The sequence below is a fragment of the Phocoena sinus genome, chromosome 14, assembly GCF_008692025.1.
Source record: "Phocoena sinus isolate mPhoSin1 chromosome 14, mPhoSin1.pri, whole genome shotgun sequence".
Classification (NCBI taxonomy): domain Eukaryota; kingdom Metazoa; phylum Chordata; class Mammalia; order Artiodactyla; family Phocoenidae; genus Phocoena; species Phocoena sinus.
In genome coordinates, this window is record NC_045776.1 from 64,165,109 (window position 1) to 64,184,931 (window position 19,823).

Below are 19,823 nucleotides of genomic sequence, written 5' to 3' on the forward strand. Positions count from 1 at the left end.
GCCCGCCCTCAGCGCCCCCCCGGGGCACATGGGCTCTTCCCGCTGGCGCCCACTCTCATCTCCTGAACAAAATGGGGCCCCTGGGCACGGAGGGTCCTCTGTTGAAGTCTGGTCACTTCCCCCGCTCCGGGCAGAGAAGCAAGACGTGCACGCCTTCCTGCTGGGGAACCTGAGCAACGGGGGCATCCTGGAGCTTATGATGCGCTACCTGAAGAGCATGGGCCACAGGTTCCTGCTGCGTTGGCCGCCGGGCCTGGCAGAGGTTGTGCTCAGCATCTACCACAGCTGGCGGAGGCACAGCGCCAGCCTGCCCAACCCGCTGCTCAGGGACTGTGGCGACAGGCACATCCAGGTTGGCTGGCCGGGCGGCGGGCAGGTGGGGGCCAGGCATAGGCAGGGGACCTGGGCTGCAACTGCAGGTGGAGGTGTGGGGTTGAGACGGGGGGGCGGATCACGGGGGAGGGAGGTTCACGAGCGGGAGGAGAGCAGCGGAGAGGCTGGAAGGTGGAGGCTTGCTGTGTTCTAGGCGCCAGGGACCGTTGCTACCTGTTTTTTCAACAAGTGAGGAGACAGAAGTGCAGAGGTGGAGGAAGGCTGCCGAAGGGGTGCTGGGGACTGCCAGCTGTGGGGGCCGAGCCTACGCACTGCCCTCTGCAGCCCAGGCTCTTGCACTCAGTGCCTCCCAGGGCCAAGGGAGCCAGGGTGCTTTGGCCCCTTCTCCCGTGAGAGGAGGGAGGCCGCTTCTGAGGAGGCAGCACTGGGAGATTTCAGGGCCCCCTGGGTGGTATTTCTTGCTGGGGGCACAGAGGTGGAGGAGCTCCAGGTTCACAGGTCCTCAGGGCCGTGTGGGTCAGGGGCCCCTGGCGGTGCAGCCTCCACTGGGACACCCCAGGGACTGCTTCCTGGCAGCATCTGCCCAGGCCTGCTCCCCCAGGCCCATCTGCTCAGACTCCCCTGGGTCATCCCGAGTCTGTTCCAGTGTAGATCCACGTGCCTCTCCTTATGTCCCAGCAGGGTGGAGCAGTGGGAGGGGCCGAGGCTTTGGTCCCTAGACAGACCAGCTTGGTTATTTCCCAGCTGTGCCCATTGACCAGGCTGGCGCCTCCTTACTGCTGAGTCTCAGCTTTCTGGTCCACCCAGGGAATGACGCGCCCACCCTGGGGGCTGTCAGGGTTGAGTGCCTGGCGCTCGGCAGGTGGCAGGGCTGCCTCTTCCATAGGACAGTCCCCGAGGACTGAAGGCGGGTCTCCCGGGTCCTCCCGAGTCTGTTCCAGTGTAGATCCACATGCCTCTCCTTATGGCCCAGCAGGAAGCTAGTGATTACCACTTATGAAATGCAAAGTAGGTAGAGGAAAACTTGATGTTCTCATCAGAGTAAATTTTAGTTTAGGTTCGTTCCATCCCCTGCCCTTGACCTATGTGACCCTGTTCCTGACCATCCGCCCCCGTCCTGCAGGACATGATGCTGATGTCCCTCTCCTGCATGGAGCTGCAGCTGGACCAGTGGCTGCTGACCAAGGGCCGGAGCTCTGCAGGTAGGCGACCTTCCATGTTCTGTGTGGGGCAACTTTTCTGGACCCTCAGCAGCCGGGAAGGGGCAGGAGTGGGGGGCTGAGTCACACCTACAGGGGGCGCATTTCCTGGGTCAGCTTGTCAGGCCAGGAAAGACCCGGGGCCTTTGAGAAGCAGCTGAGCCCCAAGGGAGCCACCTGCCTGCTTCTGTCACTCAGGATGAGGGACGTGACATTTCCATTTTCTCAGGTTATCACCTGATACTTTACGTGTCCCCAGTCATTGTCCCAGGTGATATGGATCGTTCTGACTTAAACCACCACCTGGTGAGCAAAGATATGCTCCAGATCAGTCTGCCGAATGAGGGCCTCTAGCCCCAGGGTCTCCGTATCCCCATCCAGCCCACCTGGCTCTCTGCTGCTCGGGGGCTGTGAGGCTCCAAGGGCTCAGGGCTGGGGGCAACCTCAGGGAGCAGAAGGGTGTCTGGGCCCCGCACATGAGGTTGACTCCTTTCGGCCGATGGTTTTCAGTGTCTCCTCGGAACTGCCCTGCGGGTGTGGTGAGCGGCAGGTTCGGTCCCGACTTCCCGGGAGCCCACTTCCTGGGGGACCTCCTGCAGCTGTCATTCGCCTCGTCCCAGCGGGACCTGTTTGAGGATGGCTGGCTGGAGTTTGTGGTCCGCGTGTACTGGTTGAAGGCGCGATTCCTGGCGCTGCAGGTTGGTCTGTGGTCGGCTGCTTGGGGAGGATGCGCTGGCACCCAGCGGGAGGGGAGAGAGCTGGCCGCATGGTGGAGGGTGTGTGTGCGCATGTGTGGCACCTGCCTGGGCACTGGGCTCTGCATGAGGAGGTGGGATGTGGTGGGGAACGTGCAGCATCTCAGAAATCCTGACGCCCACCATCAGCACAGCTGTAGCGCCACGAGGGGCCTCATGGGCCCCCTATAGACCCAGCGAGGTTGCTTTGGAGCCTTGACCCTTTCCTTATGTTTCCCGAGAGAGCCTGAGCATGTGTGCAGATGGGTGCAGTTTTTTGGGAGGGAATCACTGCCCATCTGTGTGAATGGAGCTTGTCTGGAGGGCCCGGGAGGGCTGGCTGTTCCCCAGCCCCTTGCACACTGTGGCACCCAGTGCCCCACAGTCGGTTCTGGAGCTGGAACAGGCCTGGGTCTAGTCGCGGCTCTGCCAGCTTTGCTCAAGATCTGGAATAGATACTCAGCCTTGCTCTGGTGTCCCGGTGTCCTCACCGCCACCACGAGGGTCACGATGCTCCCCTTGGAGCTGTAGTGTGAATCATTCGTTCATGCGTTCATTCAGCAGATACTTACTAAGCCCCACCCCCTCTGTAGAGGGGATATGGTAGTAGTTGGCTAAAACCACCTTCATGGTGCTCCCAGTCTGGTGGGCTCAGGGGGCAGGCACCTGGTGCAGCACAGCGAGTTCCCCTCCTCTGCCCAGGGAGACATGGAGCAGGCCCTGGAGAACTATGACATCTGCACAGAGATGCTGCAGAGCTCCGCTGCCGCCCGGGCTGTGGCGGGAGCCGAGCAAAGAGACGTCGTGATCCGCCTGCCCAACCTCCACAATGACTCGGTCGTCTCCCTGGAGGAGGTGAGTGGGAGCTTTTTAATGGTGTTTTCTTGGTCAAAGGCCTGACCTGTCCGTGCGGACTAGGAGAGCGTCCCACGTGCTGAGTAGGGCAGGGTGGGACCCAGGAGAGGCAGCTCTGAGGCACAGGGTGCCACAGACTCGCAGGCACACCCCCTGATGGAGTGCTCCTCTAGGGGCCGGTGGCTGGGAGCCGGGGTGGAGGTGTCTGCCCATAGGGTGGAGAATGGCTCTTGCTCAGCTCTCTGGCCTGCGTGTGGCAGCAGCCCCAGAGGAACGAGAGGAAAAGCCCCGCAGAAGCAGACCAGTGCTGCTCTGGCCCTGGGGTGGGTCAGCGGTGTGTGGTTCTAATCCTGTCCTCACTGTGCAGCCTCTGACCGCATGCCCACAGTTCCACATCTGTGACTTCACATTGGCTGAAAGCCTTCAGACTCTTGCAGAGTGGTTTCAGGGCCAGGCCTAGTGCAGTGCCCCTGCTGCCCGTATCCTGCAGGCCTCCTGTGAGGAGAGGGTTCGGGGGTTGGTGGTGTGTGCCAGCCTCTGGCCTGGCTCCCTAGGTCTCCGAAGCCCCGTGCTCCACGGTTCTAGGAGTCTGGTTCACTGAACTGTGGCCATGAGGCTGTCTAACTATTTTCACAGACACTTTCTGGAGCCCTTCTGCTTCTGTGGTAGTTTTGTTTTTTGGTATATTTGTTCTTCAAAGACTTGAATGCCTTGCCCTTAATAGAAATACTATTTATAAAGTATTTTATAAGGTATTTACTTGCTGTAAATACTTCTCGGCTGGGTCTGTTAAATGCAAAACTCTGGGGGGCTTCCCTGGGGGCGCAGTGGTTAAGAATCCGCCTGCCAATGCAGAGGACACAGGTTCGATCCCTGGTCCGGGAAGATCCCACATGCCGTGGAGCAGCTAAGCCCATGCGCCACAACTACTGAGCCTGCACTCTAGAGCCCGTGAGCCACAACTGCTGAGCCCGTGTGCTGCAACTACTGAACCCCGTGCACCTAGAGCCCGTGCTCCACAACAAGAGAAGCCTCCGCAATGAGAAGACTGCGCGCCGCAACGAAGAGTAGGCCCCGCTTGCCACAACCAGAGAAAAGCCCGCACGCAGCAGCGAAGACCCAACGCAGCCAAAAATAAAAAATAAATAAAATAAAATAATTTTTTTAAAAAATGCAAAACTCTGGCTGCATTAAGGGAGCCCGTGAGGGCTTGGTCGTCAGGCAGTGATTCTGGGCCTTTTCCAGATCGACAAGAACCTGAGGTCGCTAGAACGGTGCCAGTCACTGGAGGAGACTCAGCGGCTGTATGAGGCTGGCGACCACCGGGCCGTCGTGCGCCTGCTCCGCCCCACCTTGTGCCCCAGTGGGTTTGATCGGGCCAAACACCTGGAGTTCATGACATCTGTGCCTGAGAGGCCGGCCCAACTGCTGCTGCTGCAGGTGTGTGCTGCCCCGGCCCTTCTCCTGCTTGTGCCTTCTGCTTGGCCGGAGTTTCTTCTCCGGGGGCTTGGAGGCAGCCCTGGAGAACGTAGAGAGAAGTGGAGTAAAATCCGCCCCCTCGGGCACCGGGAAGACGTGGTGAGAATATATGGGGGGAGGGAATTGGAACCTAGGGGTCTACTGGGCTCAAGGTGAGCCTGTGCCAGGCTCTGAACTTCCACGTGGCAGAGGGAGAAGGGAGACTAGTCAGGGCTTAGCCATCCATCCACCTGATGGTTCATCTGCATGTTGTTCATTGCTTTTTAAATTAACTATTGAGTACATATAAAATTGATAAAATATCTATACAATGTAAAGAATTAAGAGAAGGTAAATAGTCCCGTAGGATCAAGTAGTTGAAGGAAAGGAACACGAGTGTGGTGTGTGAGGCCCATGTGCCCTGTTGGCTCCCTCCACGCCCCCGTCCTCAGCACGTGAACCCCTGCTGAGAGCTGGCTGGGCACCAAGCCTCTGCTGGGCTGCAATGGTCACTCAGCCTCCCCGCGCCTCAGTCTTGTCTCTGGAGCGGAGATGGTTATTGTCTGTACCTCAGAGGCCTGCTGTGGATTTTCATGAGCTGGCGTGTGTGGGCATCACGCCTGGCATGTGGCAAGCCCCAGATGGGTGCTGGCAGTGACCACTGCCGCCATCCTCGGGACACGTAGAGATGGATGTGGAAGACGATACACAGGATGTACTCAGTGGTGTGGGGTGGGCTTTGATTTATTATCTCACTGGGTCCTTCCTCTTCAGTCTAGGGAGAGAGCCCAGTCTTCTCCCGGGCTTTTTGAAAATTATTATTTTCTTTAACCTTTTAAAAAATTTTTTTGGCCACACCGTACAGCATATGGGATCTTAGTTCCCTGACCAGGGATCGAACCTGCTTCCCCTACAGTGGAAGTGCAAAGTCTTAACCACTGGAACGCCAGGGAAGTCCCCATCCGGGCTTTTTGAACTGACTTTCTTGAACTGGGAAATGGTTAAGAGGTGTGACTGGGAACAAGCAAAGGTGAAAGGGGAAGAATGGGGAGAGGAGGGCAGGGGACGAGCTGTGATGACCTCAGCGCCAGTGGCTGTGAGGTGGACAGCTGAGTGTGCCAGGGACAGGCCAGCTCAGTGGCTCAGGTGGTCTTGCTCTGTGGTCTGGAGCTCCTGGGCAAAGTGAGCAGGGGGGGCGCCCAGGGGAGGGGGCTGCTGCTGGGGAGGCACCACATGGTGCCGAGGCCCGAGACGAGGCCTGGGCTGAGTGCTGGGGAATCTGCTGGTTTTTGCTGCTTTTCCTCTTGAGGGGGTGTGTTTTCTTATTGATTTGGAATGCTTTTTATATATTAGAGATATTAATCTTTTTCTCATCGAATGTTTTTTCCCAGTTTGTTGTCTGCTTTTAAATTGCAGCTTGTGCTTTCTTTGACGTACATAAGTTTTGAATTTTTAGGTCATTAAATCTCTTGATGTTTTCAAACAGTGGTGAATTTGTTCATTATGCTTAGAAAGCCTTTTCGAGGCTAGAACAACATTCATCCGGTTGTTGCACACACAGGATGGAGCTCCCACAGTGTGCCTGACACTGGGCAGCGGGGAGGCCCTCTGACGGAACCTACTCTCCACAAGGGAGGCCGCAGGGGCGTGTCAACAGACAGACAGAGGCCTGTGTGCCTTGCTTCTTCCTGCAGCGTTAGGTGTTGGGTACATGCTTGCGTGTAACCCGCTTCACCTAGCTTTTGTAGGGTGGGGGTCTGACTTGGAATCCTCTCTGGGATATGCAGGAGGCTCAGTCTCCCTGTGTAGATGAGCTGCCTGCCACATTCTTCAATGTAAGTGTACAGTCTCCTCATGGTTGTGTTGATTCTTAGTCCTGATACTTGGGGTTGCTGTTTGAGCAGGACGTTTTTGCTGGTCATTATGTCTTCTAACTACGTTTACGGTTTATAGGAACCTTGTTGATTTTTGCGTGTTTATTTTAAATCTGGCCACTTCACTGCATTCCCTTTATTTCTGATGGTTTCTGTTTTGGGTGGATGGTCTGATGCCACAGTCAGTGGTGATCTGCTCTCCTGTTTGTTGGCAGTTATTCTTTTTTTTTTTTTTTTTTTTTTTTTTTTTTTTTTTTTTTTTTTAATGCGTTACGCGGGCCTCTCACTGTTGTGGCCTCTCCCGTTGCGGAGGACAGGCTCCGGACGCGCAGGCTCAGCGGCCATGGCTCACGGGCCCAGCCGCTCCGCGGCATGTGGGATCCTCCCAGACCGGGGCACGAACCCGTGTCCCCTGCATCGGCAGGCGGACTCTCAACCACTGCGCCACCAGGGAAGCCCGGCAGTTATTCTTCTGCTTTTTAGCTCTTCCTAGCCTCAAGCACTGAGGATCATGTCACATTAGAGTGATGGGTCCTTGTCTTGTCTCTGACTTTCTGTCAACCAGCCCCTTGCGTGTTCTGATCAGGTGGGGTTGGCTCCAGCCTGCGGCCTCCACCTCTGCCCCTGTGGGCTTCACACCTCAGCAGCTCCTGCTCGGTGCTGGCTTTCCCTAAAGAAACACAGGCCCCGTTTTCCTGGCAATTAAGGCTCTTATGTTGGGGGTGGTTTTGATCTGCGTTCAGGCGCGTTTCTGCCTGTCTGTCACCTCGGAGGGCGGTCGAGGTGGGCGGGCCTGCTCTGCATGCCCTGGGCCCCTGTGGGACCAGGCATGGCGAGCGTGGCCATAGCTCTCACAGCGCCTTCCTGCCCCCTCCTCCCTCATGCAGGACTCCTTGCTCCGGCTGGAGGACCACCGGCAGTGCTTCGAGTGCTCTGACGTGGCTCTGAATGAAGCAGTCCAGCAGATGGTTAATGCCACTGAGGCTGCCGCCAAGGAGGAGTGGGTGGCCACGGTAACCCAGCTACTGCTGGGCATCGAGCAGGCGCTCTCAGCAGACAACAGCGGCAGCATCCTGAGGGACTCATCCTCCACCGCTGGCCTCACCCGTCTCACCAACAACCTCATCCAGGTAGCCTGGCTCCTTCCTGCCCGCCCGCAGCCCGGTTGGCCCTGAGGATGCACCCTGGGGGGAGCTGACCCTGCAGTGACGCCCGATCGCCCCAGGTCATCGACTGCAGCATGGCCGTGCAGGAGGAGCCCAAGGAGCCCCACGTGTCCTCGGTGCTGCCCTGGATCATCTTGCACCGCATCATCTGGCAGGAAGAGGACAGCTTCCGCTCCCTGTGCCACCAGCAGCAGCTCCAGAGCCCCGCAGACGAAGGTGTGGGGACGCGGTCCGGTGGGGATGGCCCTCAGCCCGGTGTCTCTGCCTCTCGTCTCTGCCTCAGGGCCCTGCGGCCCTGTCCAGGCACCGTGAGTGGGCTTGGGCTTGGGCTTGGGCAGTTGATGTTCCGTGGCACTTGGATGGAGGCAGAGGCTCCCCACCATGCGGTGGGGGCGTGGCCGTGGCCTATGCAGTGTTTCACATCGGGTGCAGGTGGTGAGCACCGTGAGGAGTGGGCCTGCTCTGGGAGCCTCGTGCCGCCAGCTCCTCCAGTCCCTGCGCAGCCCGTGGGCCCTCGTGGGTGTAGGCCCGGGCAACTGGAGGGCAGCACGGGGCAAGCAGGCACAGGTTCCACTTCTTGGCCATGTGACCATGGGCCAGTCAGGCGACCCCCAGCCTCTGTTCCCCCGTCCACTCTGGGGATAGTGGCACCATCTCAGGGTTGTTGGAGGACCTACGGGGCAGTAAAGCCATCGTTGCCACGGCAGGTCAGTGCTGGCACGAGGGGTGCTGGTGCCGAGTGCAGAGGCCGCAGGGGCGAGCCAGGGCCCTGTGTGGAGATGGCACTTGAGCCGGGTCAGCACCGTGGTGGGAAATGTGGTCGGTGGAAGAAATTACATCAAAACAACAGCTAAATGACATTTAAGCAAAGAGTGTAGCTCTACCAAATGGACTTTATTCCTTTGGTTTTCTCGCATTTTCAATCTAAACTTGGCTGATATACGTATACTTTTTATATAGCTATGATTACAATACACGCATTTATGTGTATATTCAACCAGCTTAAAATTGAATTTATGGGGGTGGTTTTCTCAGTCATTTGACGGATCAGCAAAGCGCACAGGAAGGAAAGTCAGCTGTGTGGCCACAACCACGGAGCCCACACCAGCTTGCCTTCCTTCCACTTGCTCTCTTGCTCCAAGTGCTTCACTCCGCAGGTGTCTGTCAGCTGCTCTCTGCTTGTCAGGCCTCCGTGGGTGAGAACCTCTGGCCTGGAAAGGTTCACAGTGGAGGCGACAGACGGGACCACTAGCAGCACCCACAGTGCCACGCCTGCGGCCTGACGGGGGACCGGGAAGCGATGGGGCAGCTGGGCAGGGACCCGGAAGGGCTGGCCATGTGGCTGGACTTGGCAAGGAGCCAGACCGAGGAAGGCTTTCACACACACACACACCCGCTCCCCGCCCCGTGTATAAGCTGTGTGGCTGTGTTCTGTTGTCTTTGCGATGCTAGGAGAGGTGCCCTGCTTTTCCCAACTCTCAGGGCAGCGGTGTTTCTCTCTTACTGGTCATTCTTTAGTCAATACCTCATGCACGCCTTTTTGCTTCTGCTTAATGGATTTTTTTGGATAAATTTTTAGAACGGTTATCTTTAGAGTGCTTGACAAATAGTGCCTCTGTGTTTTACAAAAAAGCTTCAGTGGTGAAAAAAATTAAGCTTTACACCTGTAAATGTAGGTGTAAAAAGCCTTCTGGATTAAGAGTCTCCTCTTAATTAATTATGCAAGCACAATATGGGTTTTTTTGGTTTGCTTTTTTGTTTTTTTAGTAACAGGATTTCTTTTGTTTTATTTTAAATATTTATTTATTTGGTTGCACCGGGTCTCAGTTATGGCAGGCGGGCTCCTTAGTTGTGGCATGTGAACTCTTAGTTGCGACACGATGTGGGATCTAGTTCCCTGACTAGGGATCGAACCCAGGCCCCCTGCATTGGGAGCATGGAGTCTTATCCACTGTGCCACCAGGGAAGTCCCCACAATATAGTTTTAAAAAAAACTGCCAGTAAGCAAATAAGGGGAGGAGGACAGTCCAAGGCCATAAACTTCAAAAGGGTGGGATAGGGAAACAAAGATCCTGGTGGACTGGCCGCCGGTGTGGCCCATCTCCTCCTCCACCCCCTGGAGGAGGACTGAGGGGGCGGGGTGAGTGGACAGAGTCCTCTGTTCTGTAGAGAGTGGGCTGGCGGGGCTGCCCCCTGTATTGCCCTGGGCCTTGGCAGAGGCAGGAAGGGCTGCTGGGTCCTGCCCCTCGTGGTGGCAGACTACATGGAGGGCCCTCTGGCCAGCAGTAAGGGGCCGGCGTGGGGCAATGTTGCATGCTGAGTTCCCTGGAGCAGATGTTGGGATGGTATATTAGGAATCTCTGCTCGTGAAAGGAAGCGGGAAGCAGCAGGGAGAACAGGGTGCATCCTGACGTCGTCTCGGCCCCCGGCGGGGGCTCTGTAGCATGTCGGGCAGAGGAAGCCAGGCCTTTGCCCTCCCATCTCACTTCAGTCACTGGATGTGGCTCCCGTGGCTGTAGCCAAGCCGAAGGAACTGCTGGCTGGGGCCGTGTGCTGGCCGCACTGCTCTCCCCGGGCAGCCATCCTACCTTTAGGAGATCTCGGAAGAGAGGACAAAACCCTGCTCCCCCAGTGCGGACTGATGCAGCCCTGGTCGAGCGAGCTCCCTTCTTTTCCCTCAGCAGACACAGGCGGCAGAAAGTGATGGAGAGCAACACCTGCTGCAAGCTCACAGCTTCGAGGAAGGGCAGGCTGGTCCTCTTTGTTGGAGATGCCCCAGAAAATTCCTTCATGGTGATTGCAGCGCTGCCGTGGTCCGAGGAGCCGCCCTGGCTGACCATGAGCAGGATAGAGAGAGGTGACATGGCGGGCATGCTGACAGGTCATGGCCCACCCCTACCCCACACCCCGCATCAAGTACAGGAAGGGAAGAAGGAACACACCATTCGAGAGACAGGTGAACTAGGCCTGGAAGAAAGCATACGGCAAGGAGCAGAGGCAGAGGCTTGTGGGTGATTGGCCCAAGAAAATCATTTGTTAAAATTTCTAAGACGATAAGCAGAATGAAATGAAAAGGACAACTGCAGAACTAAGGGAAAACGCTGCAAACCACATCTCACCATTATAAACTAATAAACTAAAACAGCGAGGAGCAGAGTGAACATGACTGAAACTGCGGGAGACGGATTAAGAGCTAACAGCACTGGAGAGAAGGTGGTAGATGTGGAAGACAGAGATGGTCCAGTGTGAGGGTGAATGGGGCCCCTGATGGCAGCAAGGAATCTGATGTCAAATACAGGAAGAGTTCTCTGAATTGTAATAAACACTGAATCTGCAGGTTCAAAGTATATACCGAGAAAAGTTGATATGCAACAGTCTATATCAAGATGCATCCTGGTGAAGGATCTATTTTAGGGGTAAAGACTTGTCAGGTTTCTAAACTGAAAAAACAATTTATCTTAATGGGACAAAGAACAGGGCTCATTTCAGATTTCTCCCTGGCAGTGTTCAGTGCAGTTGGGGTCATGTCCACATGTCTGCAGGGTTCTCAGGGCAGGAAAGTGTGGGCCCAGGCATGTAGCCAGTCATTTGTAATTACAGTGGATTCCAGCTCCTTGAGTGCTTCTTAGAAGCATGGCTGGAGGATGAAGTCAGTAAACGAACATGAGTCAGGATGGAAAAGCCACAGGAAAGAGCTTGCGATGAGCACCAGATCCACTTAGAACTGGAGTCGAAAGAGAGCAGTCGGGCTGATTACGGCTGCAGAACAGAATGTACGTGTTATAACCCTACTGCACTAGAAGCAGTATGTACGACCAGATTGGGAGCTGGGGGAGACGAGGAAAAAGCTACCACAGAGCCATCACTGACCTGATGTAACAGTCATTTGATGCTGTTGAAAATGGAAATGAAAGGACTTCCCTGGTGGCGCAGTGGTTAAGAATCTGCCTGCCAATGCAGGGGACACGGGTTCGATCCCAGGTCCGGGAAGATCCCCCATGCCGTGGAGCACCTAAGCCTGTGCGCCACAACTACTGAGCCCAGAGCCCGTGCTCTGCAACAAGAGAAGCCACCGCAATGAGAATCCCGCACACCACGATGAAGAGTAGCCCCCGCTCACCGCAACTAGAGAAAGCACGCACACAGCAACAAAGACCCAACACAGCCAAAATTAAATAATTTTTTTTTAAAGTACAAAACAAATTTCATGAAAGAATCTTGATTCTGTTTTCTCTAGTACTTTCTATCCTAATGTGTTCTGTCCTAATCCTCTTTAAAAACGTTAATTATAAGACCATGATGGGTTATGGCTCAGAGTTTCAAACACACCAGGGGATATTTAAGGAACTAGTCATAGTTCTAGTGATGAACAAACATTTAACTGAGTTTTGGTAGTTCTCTTTCCTTCTGTAGTAGTTAAACAGACCTAAATATAAGAATTTTTAAGTTAAGCAATGGTATGTGTAGTATGGGTTCCATTGTCATAAATGACTTGTCTCTCTCTCTCAAAATGTCTCATACATGCATAGAAAGATGCTTCCAGTGATGTTCACCAAATGTCAGCCCTGGTTATTGGGGGCGGGGGTGTGGGGTGGGGTGGGGTGGGCAGTGCTGCTCTTTGGTGATGGACCATTGCTTCTGTATACGGTCCTGTGTGATCTGAATTGTTTTTTGATAAGCATGTACTGCTTTAGTAAACCCAGTCACATCATTACTGATTTTAAAAGACAAAAAGATGAAAAAGGAAAGAGGGGGAACTCTGCAGCCCCTTGGTACAGAGAGAGGAGCGGGGCCCACTGCTCCCAGCCGTGCTGGCACTGACCCTGTGTGTCGCCTGGTCTTTCCCCAGTGTCAGCCGATCTGCCCATGCTCCCTTCCTCCCTCATGCTGCTCAACACGGCCCATGAGTACCTGGGCCGGAGGGCCTGGTGTTGCAACTCCGAAGGGGCCCTGCTGCGATTCTACGTAAGTTTTGCTGGGGCGTGTCTGCCCTTCTCTGGCCGTTGTCACCCCGGGTCTAGAGTGTGTCCCCGTGCTTTCTTGCTTTCTTTCTCTCTGTCCCCCTGTCTCTCCCCGCTTCTCTCTTGGAGTAAAATTTAAACTATTGACTCTTTTTTTAGTGATTTTAGTAGGTTCATTTAGATTTTTTCTTCCATGGTCAATTCTGTTTTTGGAATAGTGTCCATGTAAGCATAAAGTTGTTCACGGTATCTGCTGATGATTTTAAAAGTCTCTGTAGTACCTCTAGTTATGCCCCCTTTGTCATTGCTAAAATCATTTATTTATGCTTCCTTTTCCTTTTTTGAAAAACCAATCTTTTATGAGGTTTATCGAAATTAGTTTTTTCAAACTACCGGTTATTGACCTATTTTTTCTTTGCTTTCTAGTTCACTAATTGACACTTTATTTTTTACTTTCTTTGGATTTGCTTCATGTTTTTTCTAACTTATTGAAGTAGATGCTTATTTTAGTGATCACCTTCTAATACATGTGTTGGAGATTATAAGTTTTCCCCAAGTACATTTTTAGCTGCATGCCATAAGTTTTGATATTTACGATCTTTATTTTTATTTATTTATTTTTTTATGATAAGGTCTTTTATCTGAATTTTTGAATTTTATTTTATTTATTTTTTTATACAGCAGGTTCTTATTAGTCATCAATTTTATACACATCAGTGTATACATGTCAGTCCCAATCGCCCAATTCATCACACCCCCACCCCCATCCCCCTGCTGCTTTCCCCCCTTGGTGTCCATACGTTTGTTCTCTACATCTGTGTGTCAGTTTCTGCCCTGCAAAGCGGTTCGTCTGTACCATTTTTCTAGGTTCCACATATATGCGTTAATATACGATATTTGTTTTTCTCTTTCTGACTTCACTCTGTATGGCAGTCTCTAGATCCATCCACATCTCAACAAATGCCCCAATTTTGTTCCTTTTTATGGCTGAGATATTTGCTATCTTTATGTAACTGATTTCTAATTTTATCGAATTATGTTTGGAGGATGTGGTCTGTATTATACCTAGTCCTTGGTATTTGTCGAGACTTGCTTTTTGTCTAGTTTTGGTAAAAATACCGCAGATGCTTAAAAAGAATGTATGTTTGCTAATAGTTGGGCATCATAATGGTAGCCGTTGCTCTGACCTCTGTAGATTCACCAGTTGACGATCATTCACCTCCTCTGAGATCGTCACTAATGTCTGTCTGCCAGAGAGAGGTTCCCTCGGCCCTAACGGGATTTATCGTCTGACATTATAACTCTTTAATTCACAACCCTCCACGGGAGTCTGAGCTTCCCAAAGGCAGGGACAGTGTCTCGATGTGCCCAGCATAAGACGGTGCTCAGTAGATATTTGGGGAGCAGATGAATGTCTAAATGAACAAGTGTAGCTAGAAACTGCAAGAAACTGCCTGTGGTGCTGGAAGGAGGGAAGCTGGGCAAATCCTCAGCACGCCCTGCAGAGCGGGGCCCAGATGGCTCCCAAGGGGGTGGCAGGCCCGTTCCAGGACACAGGCCCAGACAGGCTCCTCAGGTTAGCAGAGCTGATGGGCCCACTGTGCAGGCGGCTGCCGGCCCTCCCCCAGATGCCTCTTCTCGCCCGCCCACCACCTAGGTGCGCGTCCTCCAGAAGGAGCTTGCTGAATCCACGTCTGAGGACACTCACCCATACAAGGAGGAGCTGGAGACAGCCTTGGAGCAGTGCTTCTACTGCCTATACAGCTACCCCAGCAAGAAGAGCAAGGCCAGGTACCTGGAGGAGCACTCGGCTCAGCAGGTGAGGGCCCCCTGGGGGCGGGGCCTGGGCTCCCCTGGTGCGGGTGCTGTGGTGGTGGTGGGGGTCGGGTTGGGGGGTGGGATTTGCTGCATCAGGTGGACTAGTCCCACCAAAGAAAGTTCTTGGTTTCCTCGCAAGAACTAGTTTCATAAATGTTGACTAATTATTCAAAAATGCAGCATGGCAATTTTTCAGTAGATCTTTTTCCCCCAATTCGATTAATGCAGATAATTCCTTAGAGGGTTTCCGTTTTTTTGGTGTTTGGTTTTCAGGCCGCTAGTGGGTGTGTTACCTCAGTGGTCCTGAACACGGTCAATTATTCTTTGAGGGAGTCCATCCCCTAAGGGCGCGCGACTCTGGGCAGGGTCTCCGCCGTGACCCCCATGACATGCAGAGCGCACTGGCCCAGAGCAAGTGCTCGGTCAGTATTTGGCAGCTAGGTGACCTGCCCTCTGTCATGGCCATGTGGACTCAGAGCGAGCCCTCGGTTCCAGTGTTTGTCTCTATAAAGACCAGGTTTGTGCTAGTTCACTTTTCTGCTCGTCACACACTTGGGTTTGGGGATTGCAGTCGGCGAGCAGATGTTTTAAGTATGTGGGAGTCATTTGAGGCTCTCCTCGTCTACATTGGACACTGAGCGTTTCTGTAGAAGGACTCTCCCCCATGCACTCTACCTGGACCGCACTATGGCCTGCCTCTGCCTTCTTTCAGGTGGATCTGATATGGGAGGATGCCCTGTTCATGTTCGAGTACTTTAAGCCCAAGACCCTTCCTGAGTTTGACAGCTATAAGACCAGCACCGTGTCCGCTGACTTGGCCAACCTCCTGAAGCGAATTGCCACCATCGTGCCCCGCACAGAGCGGCCAGCCCTGAGCCTGGACAAGGTCTCCGCCTACATCGAGGGCACCTCTGCAGAGGTAGGAGCTGGTGTGCTGGCCGTGTCCTGTCTCCTCCAGCACCTCCACCTGCGTGCCTTGGCCTCTCCCCTGCTCTGCGCCAGCTGGCAGGGCCCTGGGAAGTGAAGGGTCCTGGTCGCACCCTGGTGACACCCGAGTCCCTGACTCCATGTCCCCTCACCCTTGCCCTCTCACCTGCCAGGTGCCCTGCCTCCCGGAAGGGGCCGACCCCTCCCCTCCGGTGGTGAATGAGCTCTACTACCTCCTGGCTGACTACCATTTCAAAAACAAGGAGCAGTCCAAGGCCATCAAGTTCTACATGCACGACATCTGCGTCTGCCCCAATAGGTCAGCCACCAGGTGCTGGGCAGGCCGGCTGTGGGAGGGCTGGGGACTCGTCTCGGAGAGCTCTTCCCGGGGCGGTTTGGGGTTCCCCTGCCCACAGCAAGGAGGCCAGGAAGAAGGAAGGAGAGAGCAGGTGGGCACTCCGCAGAGGCAAGGAAGGGCAGAGCCTTCTTCCCCAGTCCCTGGGGTGGGGGCAGGGTCAAAGCAGGCAACTGTGTCCTTCTGGTCCCGGCCCGCAGCCCTGGGGAGTCGGCTGGGTGGACTCTTGCTTCTTCCACTGCAGTGTCTTTCGTTGTGGTTGTTTTCTTCTTTGGGGGCAGGGGAGGGGGGGGGGCTCCTTCCTTCCTGGGATGCAGTGCGTTGATGGCAGGAGAGCCCATCGTACGTAAGGCTCATGCTTCCTTCCCAGTGGTCCCTGGTGGCCTCTTCTTAAATCGTACTGATTGGCCTGATCCTCGTGAAGGGCCTGCTAAGCTCATAAAGTCTGACTCGCTTGATTGAGAGGGAATCTTTTCTGATGGCTGCTGCGCCTAGGAGGGCCTGGGTCAGAAGGGGACCACTCTCTGCTGGTGACCTGTGTCTGAAGGGTCCATAGTGGCCTCCATAGGCAGCCCTCCTGGGAGTTGTCGGGAACAGAGGGCTCTGCCTTATCAGGCAGGACCCACCTGGCTGGGGCAGGAGGGCTGGGGTCTGGGTGGAGCAGCCAGTGCATGACTCCCACAGCTGTGGGAAAGGCTCTCCCGCAGCCCCTCTTGCTCAGCCTGTGGTTTCCTCCAGGCAGGGGCCTGTGTGGTGGTGGCCCTGGCTGTCCTCCCCGTGGTCGCTGCCGACTGGGGTCGTGGGGCCCAGGGTCGCGTGGCTTAGGGTCGTGTGGCCCGGGGTGGTGGATCAGAGCTGCACTCAGGCTGGCTGAGTGGTCACTCCCTGCTGCTGCCACGTCTGAAAAGTGACAGTGACAACACCCACCTGTTCGAGGGAAGGGGGAGCCTGGCTCCTGGCAGCACCCAGAGGAGCGTTTCAAGTTTTTGTGACCATGTGTCTGTGTTCTGCTTGCTTGTATTTGCAACAGGAGATGGTGGTTTCTGTTTTGGTCTCATGCAGGCACGTAGGCATCTGCTGTGGTGTGGAAAGAGCTGCCCAGGTGCAAGGTCCCTGACCATTCCCACCATGCTCTCTCCCAGGTCCCACCCCTGGAGAAAGGGGTGCTCAGGACCCCTCTCGAGGGGGGTCCTGCACTGTCCTCTCAGGTCTCTCCTGCTCCCTCATCTCTGGTCGCTTGGAGAGCAGTGGAAGTGCCTGGAAGCTTTGTGAGCTGCCCAGGTTCCCCTGACCTTGCACAGCCCAGGGATGCCAGGGGCCGGCTTTTTTTTAAGTTTGTGCCTTGGTAGTGGAAGACTTGTCAGTCTGCGGAGGGTAGCATGCCCATGTGATTGCTGCCTTTTCTGTTCTCTGTGCTAGAGAATTCCAGACTCTTTCAAGGGCCCAGAAATGGTCTTGGTGCCTCAGAGAGGCTCCTGCATTCTCACCAGCAGTTTCTCTGGGGTGGTCTCAGAATGATGGGGTCTCATCCATCACATGGTCCCCTTGCTGTCCATCTTGCTGCTGGTGCCTGAGCTGGAGAGGGCAGGGTCCCAGTGGGGAGTGAGGAGCCCGCAGAAGCTAGGTGGCAGGGGTCTCGGGAGTCTGGGCTGCTCCGTGCTGTTGGTCAGGGAGGTTATAGGTCATGAGGTTACACCTGCGGAGCAGGCCCTTTCCTCCCACTCAGAGCCATCCTAGGGGGACGTCCTCCAGGCAGGGGAGCAGAGGGCAGCAGGGTGCCAGCGTCTGGCTATGCCAGGGGCGACCCTCTCAGGGTGGTGCCTGAGTGCCGTGAGGGGCTGGGTGACTTGTGCCCTGTGCTCTTCTCTGGAGGTGGGCCTGCAGGCCCATGTTTCCTGGCTCAGGGATGCCCGTGGTGGTGGTGTTAGGAAGTCTGGGGTGGGGCCCATGTGCCCGTGGGCACCGTGTCTGCAGGGCAGTGAGGGCAGCAGTACGTTGAGCCGGGCTGTGTCATGACCGCAGGTTTGACTCCTGGGCGGGCATGGCCCTGGCCCGGGCCAGCCGCATTCAGGACAAACTGAACTCCAACGAGCTGAAGAGCGACGGGCCCATCTGGAAGCACGCCACACCTGTGCTGAACTGCTTCCGGCGGGCACTGGAGATCGACAGCTCCAACCTGTCCCTGTGGATCGAGTTCGGCACCATGTCCTATGCCCTGCACTCCTTCGCCTCACGCCAGTTGAAGCAGTGGAGGCCCGAGCTGCCCCCTGAGCTTGTGCAGCAGGTGAGGGGCAGGGGCGGCCGCTGTCCTGGGGTCCATGCCAGCTTGGTCCCTGGTCTCTGGACACCGGGTCCGGGGTGGGTGAGTCCAGGGCCAGTCTCCTGTGAGCGCTGGTCAGCCACCAGTTTCAGGGCCGTGGAGAAGCTGTTGTCTCTTCCCTGCTCCCTCAGAGGAGCTTGTTGAGTCCTTGTAAAATTCTTGACACTGTGCTCGGAAGTTTGAAGCCCCTCCTGGTGGGGGAGTGTTCCCCTAGTGTGGGTGCCGGGTGTCTGGCCCGAGGTCTGTGTGCTGCAGGGGCTCCCTTGGCTCCTTGAAAAGGGACGTGAAGGAGCCACATGGCATGTCAGTGTGGCAGGTGTGGCAGTAGGACACCACGTGGTCTCATTCCAGATGGAGGAGCGGCGAGACAGCATGCTGGAGACCGCCAGGCACTGCTTCACGTCAGCGGCGCGCTGCGAGGGTGATGGGGATGAGGAGGAGTGGCTCATCCACTACATGCTGGGCAAGGTGGCTGAGAAGCAGCAGCAGCCGCCCACCGTGTACCTGCGGCACTACCGGCAAGCCGGCCACTACCTGCACGAGGAGGCGGCCCGCTACCCCAAAAAGATCCACTACCACAACCCCCCCGAGCTGGCCATGGAGGCCCTGGAGGTGACACCGCACTGGCCCCGGGCGGGGACATGGGGAGGGGACGGGCCAGTCTCACTGTCTCCGTGGGGATGGGGCACACGGTCCCAGTGACTTCCCTGCAACCCACTGGAAACTTCTTTGTGTGCAGTTCAATTAAAACAGCCTTTCCTCTCTCTCTCTAAGGGGTGCTCACCATCCTTTCTGGGGGAGGCAGCATTAGCATGCGGCATCCCCGGCTCCAGGGCACTCACGCCTGCAGCCTGGTCCCCGGGTGCATGGGAGAGCTCCCAGCCTGCAGCGGGTGCCCCGAGTACCTCTCCTGGTGGGACTCAGCCGGGCAGCCACCGGCCCTCTGGACCCCCGGCTCAGGGTCTTGCGCTGCTCCTGAGCAGAGCGCGTGTGCGCTGCCTGGATTTGCATCTGTGCTTCCACATGTGTGGCTCGGTGCTCTCACTGGTGCCCATGGTGGTACCTTGAGGGGGCCACTGAGGACGCAGCACAGGCATGGGCGCACCAGGCTTCCCAAGGCCCTGGGCTTGTCAGCGTCACCCTTTCTCAGGCTGCGTGTCCACCCCCACTGATCCCCCGTCCAGAAAGGTGCTTGAAATTTGGGGCAAAATCTGCTTGCGTACGCCTTTTTTGCATTTAGGTTTTTTTTTCCCGTTTATTAAATTTATACATGTTAATGGTTAAGAAAAATGTAATAATCAAATAATTCAGAAGTGTTTAAACTGAAAAGTTAAAGTCCCCACTGATCCTAGCTCCTCATCCGCAACAATCCATGTTGACATTTTGGCCCTGTCCTTGTTTTTCTAGACATGTTTCCTATTAACATGTAGACACACAGTAACATTTTCTTACCATCTTTTAATTTGTTCTTCTCATTGGACTAGATGTAGTGGAAGGAGCTGGGGCTTTCTTCATGTTCTCCTGCCCCCTCGCCCTGCTGAGCACCCAGCCCCTTCTTCGTGGGTGTGGCCTCTCCTCCACTCCCTCTGTGAAGGGTGCAGGCTGGGCGTGGCTTCGTGTGTGTGTGTGTGTGTGTGTGTGTGTGTGTGTGTGTGTGTGTGTGTGTGTGTATCAGGAAGCACTTTTTTTTTTTGGCCTTGCTGTGGGGCTTGCAATCTCAGTTCCCCAACCAGGGATTGAACCCAGGCCACAGTGGTGAAAGCACTGAGTCCTAACCACTAGGCCACCAGGGGTGTCCCAGGGAGCACTCCTCTGAGCCCTTC

General features: G+C 55.4%; 1 protein-coding gene across 7 annotated transcripts in view; it reads left to right on the plus strand.

Annotated features, from left to right (window-relative positions):
* The window catches only part of CABIN1 (calcineurin binding protein 1), a 98,866-nt gene that overhangs the window by 18,108 nt on the left and 60,935 nt on the right, over positions 1 to 19,823 (plus strand). For 6 of the 7 annotated variants that reach the window (XR_004345473.1, XM_032603314.1, XM_032603313.1 and 3 more), the window contains exons 12-24: positions 135 to 352; positions 1,457 to 1,535; positions 2,043 to 2,230; positions 2,969 to 3,121; positions 4,367 to 4,561; positions 7,341 to 7,583; positions 7,679 to 7,835; positions 12,469 to 12,584; positions 14,238 to 14,399; positions 15,111 to 15,317; positions 15,499 to 15,644; positions 17,703 to 17,964; positions 18,352 to 18,612. Coding sequence is in view for 6 of the 7 variants with exons in the window: in XM_032603314.1 (XP_032459205.1) it covers positions 135 to 352; positions 1,457 to 1,535; positions 2,043 to 2,230; positions 2,969 to 3,121; positions 4,367 to 4,561; positions 7,341 to 7,583; positions 7,679 to 7,835; positions 12,469 to 12,584; positions 14,238 to 14,399; positions 15,111 to 15,317; positions 15,499 to 15,644; positions 17,703 to 17,964; positions 18,352 to 18,612 (2,387 nt within the window). In the remaining variant the exon portion in view is untranslated. The remainder of the gene's footprint in view (positions 1 to 134; positions 353 to 1,456; positions 1,536 to 2,042; positions 2,231 to 2,968; positions 3,122 to 4,366; positions 4,562 to 7,340; positions 7,584 to 7,678; positions 7,836 to 12,468; positions 12,585 to 14,237; positions 14,400 to 15,110; positions 15,318 to 15,498; positions 15,645 to 17,702; positions 17,965 to 18,351; positions 18,613 to 19,823) is intronic. The other variant, XM_032603316.1, reaches the window with a different exon arrangement.